Source organism: Talpa occidentalis, unplaced genomic scaffold (assembly GCF_014898055.3).
Source record: "Talpa occidentalis isolate TD23 unplaced genomic scaffold, MPIMG_talOcc4v2.1 talOcc4.9, whole genome shotgun sequence".
NCBI lineage: Eukaryota > Metazoa > Chordata > Mammalia > Eulipotyphla > Talpidae > Talpa > Talpa occidentalis.
In genome coordinates, this window is record NW_023605305.1 from 110136624 (window position 1) to 110141928 (window position 5305).

The 5305-nt window shown below is 59.2% G+C and overlaps 1 protein-coding gene across 1 annotated transcript; it reads right to left on the minus strand.

Annotated features, from left to right (window-relative positions):
* Positions 1-2022: 2022 nt before the first annotated feature.
* Positions 2023-5105, minus strand: LOC119235293 (olfactomedin-like protein 3). Its single transcript, XM_037498537.2, is given in 4 exon segments — positions 2023-2631; positions 2634-3296; positions 3593-3878; positions 4571-5105. Coding segments are annotated over 4 exon segments (1221 nt in total). The 5' UTR covers positions 4688-5105; the 3' UTR covers positions 2023-2476.
* Positions 5106-5305: the final 200 nt, after the last annotated feature.

Genomic DNA, 5305 nt, shown 5'->3' on the forward strand with positions numbered 1-5305 from the left:
GGCAGGCGGCGTCTGCTCCTCAGGCCCCAGCCCCGGCTGCCGCTGTCCGAGGGTCCTGTGTGGGGCTTTTAGCCTCTCTCGCTCCCATTCGGGCCCTCACTTGGCATCGCTCGAGCCCAGCCAGAGGTCATCACCTCCTCCTGCCAAGCGCTGGTTATGGGCGGCCGCGAAGAGGCGGCGAGGCTGTTTTCTGATGATAGGATTCAGCTCCCGAGGCGCTCTCCTTGAGCAGCAGATAATTTAGTTTAATGAATTTGGACAGTTCACTGGATCTGCCCACACAGTTCCACTCACCTTCCAAAACGCTTCCAAAATAGCACTCGGCGTTGTACAGTGGCCAAGAAAAAAGCAAAAAGTAAGAAATGACAAGGCCCCAGAGATTCCTGCCCCTTTGGAAAAGTCTGAGTGAACTTTTCCAAAGAAAATTCAAGCCAAATTGTTTAAAAGGCTGCTTTTCCCTTTCTCGCTGCGGAGTCAGCCCAGGAAGGTGCCACAAAGCCTCCCGCGGGCAGGGGAGCAGGAGGCCCCTCAGAGCAAAGCCATCTCCACCGTCCTGGAGCTGTTCTCTCTGCAGGGCCTTCGAGAAACCATTCCTGATGTTTGCTGCCCGCTCTAGATAACTCCACAGACACAGCCCACCTTCCAGGAGCTCACAGTCCACACTGGGAAGGAGACAAGCGCCGCTCCCCGCACACACACTCACACACACTCACACACTCGCTCGCTCATGGCCGCAGCAGCCCTCCGCCTGGACCCCTCTCTCCAGGCCTCCACGGAGCCCTCCCTCCCTCCTCCACACCCTCCCCAGTGCTCCGCTGCAGCCAGATGTTGCGTGGGCAGACCCCTCCGTGGGCTGACAGGCGGTGATTACCGCTGCCAGCCCCACATTAGGGGAGAATTGAATGGGAGAGAGCCCCCACCGCCTGGCTCCCTACAATAGCGCCTTTGTGAGGTGCTGCACTGCCTTTCTCTTCCCCGTCCTCACCAACCTACGTCAGGAGCTGTTCTGCCTGAGGAGACAAGACAAAAGGAGGCTCACAGGGTGCTGACGGATCCACCCTATCCCGGGTGGGGAGGAGAGGTGCACTTTGGGGGAAAGACTCTTTCTCCCCATTCTTGTAAATAACCACAAGGCCCTCCCCAGGCACCTGAGGACAACCTCCCTGGGAAAGCAGCAGGTCTTGTCCTTCAGCCCACGTTGCTCCTGCGTGCTGGGCAGGGGTGAGGCTGGGGTGGGGTCTGGCACAGGGTGTAGCAGATTCCTAAGAACCTGGGGGCTCTTCTTCCTGACCCTCCTCCTATCCCCCCGAGGGCCTCCGTAATTCCAAGCCCGAGGCCAGGGAAGAAGGCCAGAAAGGGTTAAGTGCTGAGGCCTCCCGGACAGACTTTGCCAGCTTCCAGGGCTGCAGTGGGGTCGGTGGGGTGGTGAGGGTGCAGAGGGGCATGTGTTGGGGCACTGGTGAGGCTAACATCTGGGACGTGGTCAAGCCCCCCCTCCCTGCCCAAACCGCAGACGCTGTGGCAGCAGGAAAACCAGAGCAGTTCGGACCAAGAACAATTGTGCAACCTGGCCCGGGGACAAGCTCCATGCTGGGGACAGGAGGGGGCTGGGGCAGAGTCCACTTCGGAGGTGAGAACAAAGTTCTGACTGAAAACACACGCGCTCGGGACTTCGGTTGCCATACAAGGCTTCAATGTGACTGAAATCCGTTCTCTGGTTCAAAACCTCGGCGAACTGGAATTGGAAGCCTGCTGGGGCCCCTGCCAGAGGCCTGGTGTCATGAGTGGTTCTGGGAGGGTCTGGGAGGATGGTGGGTGTGGGGGGCCTTGAGCCCAGCCTCCTCAAGTGGCGGCTGGAGCTTCCCCAGGCGCCTCACAGTGAAACCTGTAACCAGAGAAGGCCCCTCGCCAGCCAAACCCCTGATGCGGCTTAAGGAGGGGATGGGTGTGTAGGAGGAAAATGGAGGGTCATTGGGGAAATCTAATCTGAGGGTTTCCCCAAACAAACACAGGAGAGGAGCGTGGCTTTTCCTTTTAATGCAAAAAGTTGCAATACAAAATGACGTGGAGAAAGTCCGGCTCTTCAGGGCACCGAAGACAGGAGAGAGAGGGCGGCCTTGAAGCCTCCTTCTGCCAGGCCTCTGTCCCGGCTCTCAGTCGGGCGGGAGAGAATCTGTTGCCCTTTGCCGGCCTGAGGTCTGGATCTGGCTTCTCTTTGGTCTAAAATTCCTTGACGTGGCGCAGGAGGAAAGGAGTGAACATTGGGGTTTTCTCTGTTTTCGCTCTCAAGGGATTGATTACTCAAGAGCTGGAGTCCTGGATAAAATGAAGGGGCTGTGAGGGTTTGGCATCCACTGGCTAAAAATATGGGGTCTGAACCACAGCTTGTCCACATGAGGAGAATAGGAGCAAGCAATTTAGTGGGGGTGTAAATGTGAGGAGGCTGAGAGAAATTCCCAGAGACGAGGCTGGCTCCTCAGACTTCTTCCTCTTTCCTCCTCATCTCCAGCTTGTAGACGATCTGGTAGCCATCATCCCAGGCGTAGAGCTGGCGCTCCCGGGGGTTATAGCGGAGGCTGGCATGGGCACCGTATCGGCGGGGAAAATAGGGGAGCGCTGCTCTTTCGGGGTCAGAGTGCCACTGGCGTCAAAGGAGCACTGGACGCGGGCCCGGCTGGCGGGGCGGGTGTTGTAGACGACGTAGAGGGTCCCGCAGATCACAAAGGCCGCCTCGGCGTTGTCTCTGGGACACGGGGTGTCCCACTGCTGCTCTGTGTCCAGTGTCTGCGGGTCCAGCTTGGCCAGACACAAGTGCCTGTCGTCCTCCCGGGTGGCGTAGACGGCCCAGAGGCCCTCCTCGTCGGCGGCCAGGTCGATGTAGGTGTCCGCCGTCAGCCCGTACGGGGGGATCAAGCCCTCCGCGGGGAACACGGAACTGTCCACCACTGTCCGGTTGGCCAGATGGAATTTGATGAGCTGCAACGTGTTCTCTGACTCACCGCCCCCTCCAGGCCCTCCGGGAGGCCTCCGGGCATAGTAAAGAAAGCCGCCGTACACCAGCTGCCCCGTGCCCACCCAGGGGAAGGGCAGCCGGACCCGGGAGGCTTTCCGGGCAGCCATGGCCAGGGTGAAGTCACGCAGCCGCGGGAAGATGAAGGCCGTGTCGTTCTGCGTCCCGTCTAACACGTAGATCTTCTCTGTCGGCCCCAGCGGATCCTTGGTCCACAGGCCAGCTGGGCCCCCAAACCGCTTCAGGATCTTCATGGATCTCACCTGGGAGACTGTGTAGCCACAGTCTGGTGGGGAGGGGGAAGCAGAGGACAAGGAGGTAGAGGCAGCGGTCGAGGCCCACTGGCAGGAACCCCCTCCCACTGGGCAAGTGGGGGCATCTACCCAGCAGACCCTCCACTCTTCTGGAGGATCGGGGAAAGCGGCACGCAGAGGCCTGGCTCCCCAGAAACCCTGCTCGATGAGCCTCTGACTATAAGGATGTCCCCAAAACAGAGTCCAAAAGATAGAACCAAAGTGGGGGGAAAGAGGAAGAGCATGGGAGAAGAGAGGTGAGCGAGGGGCCCGCCTGCAGGTCACTTACCAGTCACCATGTCATACTTCTCGTTTCTTCTGCCCTTGCCTTTGGCCCCAGGGCCTCCAGCCACCTTCTCATCAACCTCTACACAGGGCAGAGCTGGGCTCTGCGTCTCCAGATAGTCAACCTCGCGTTCCAGACGGTCCACTCTCCCCGAGATGGAGTCTGCTTCGGTTCTCAGTGCTTCGCGCTCCTTCTCGGCCACCTCCAGCAGAGGCAGCATCTTGTTCTTGAAGTCCCGAAGCTCTGCAGCCTGCCGGGTACTCTGGTCGTGGCACTGGGCCAGACGTTCCTGACCAGATCGGGGAACAGGAGGGAAGGCTGAGGGTTACGACTCCCAGACAGGGAGAGGCCCGAGCAGGGGCGGGCGTGGCGAAAGTACAGCCTCAGCCAGGCTTGAGCGGCCCCTGCAACCCTCCCAGGCAAGAGCCAGATGTTCAAAGACGTTCACTGTGCAGAGGGCTCAGTCCCCTCGGCCCGGCCCCTGGCGTCCTCGGCCTGGGCACTCTGCAGCAGCGCCACTGAGACACGTGCCTCCAGGGCGGGCTCTGTGCATGAAGGTGGGAAGGGGTCTCCGCTCCATTATGCAACTCCTCTCCTGGCAAGTAAGAGGCTACAGACCTCAAACTGTGCTTAAAAAGCCAGAAAGTTGCAGGTCTCCTGGGAACGCCCAACATCAACAGCATCATCAGCTCATCCTGATGATGCAGGCTCCAAGCCTGGCTCTCGCTTCCACCCTGCCCCTTTATCCCATTCTCATCTCGGGGCTTAAAACACAAGGGTCTGCGTGCTTTGGAATTGTTCTACGTGTGTGAGCGAAGAGAAGGGCTTGCAGTTTTGAAAATTCTCTTAGGGCAAGCGTGTTCTGCCTGGGTTCTTCCAGAGCTCTACCTTGTCACCCCCAGATTCCTGACACGCGAGGTGATTCACGGGAAGGGAGGGCATCCCATGCGGGCTGAGCTGGAGGAGCCAGGAGCCACTCACCTCCAAGGCGGCCAGTCGGTGATCCATGTACTCCACAAGGTGGTGCTGCTGTCCGAGAAGGGGTCGGGGCCACGACAGAAGCAACAGGATGAGGAGAGAGGTGCTGCGGGGCCCCATGGCAGCCGGCGGGCGGCACCGGCGTGGATGAGAGCCCTGGGCCTCTTCCACTGGAGCCTGCGGGTTACTCTGGGGGCGGGGTGGGGGCGGTGCGTCCTCTTTCTGGATCTCTGGTCTCTCTCACTACTCTGGAATGCTTTCAGTCTCTTTACAGCCCCCCCTCCCCCTTTCCGCCTGGATTGATCAAACACAGATGGCCCCACTGCAGAGCAGCCAGAAGCCTTAACCACCTCCCGCCTAGGCTGCAGGCTCCCCAGGACAGGGAAGGGGATGGAAACCCAAGGGCAGGCGTTCTAGACGGTCACCCGGGAAAAGGAGTGTCCAGCGCTGATGTCTTAAGAAACTGCCTTCATGAATCCTGCCCTTTCTCAGCAACAACAGCACGGGTTGCTCTCGGCCTTGTTCAGTGGAAGCAGAAAGCAGGGGAGGTGAGGTTTGAAGGGAAGAGGTGGCAAAAGGAGGCCCAGTGGTCAATTTTCATTACTTCTGTAGCTCACTTGCGCCATCTGGTGCTGAGCACTTAGTGTCACGTCCCCTCCGGAGGAAAATTTTCCACCAAGTCAGCCAAACAGATTGGATTTATGGGGATTTTCATCATTAAAACACAGATTTCCCCAC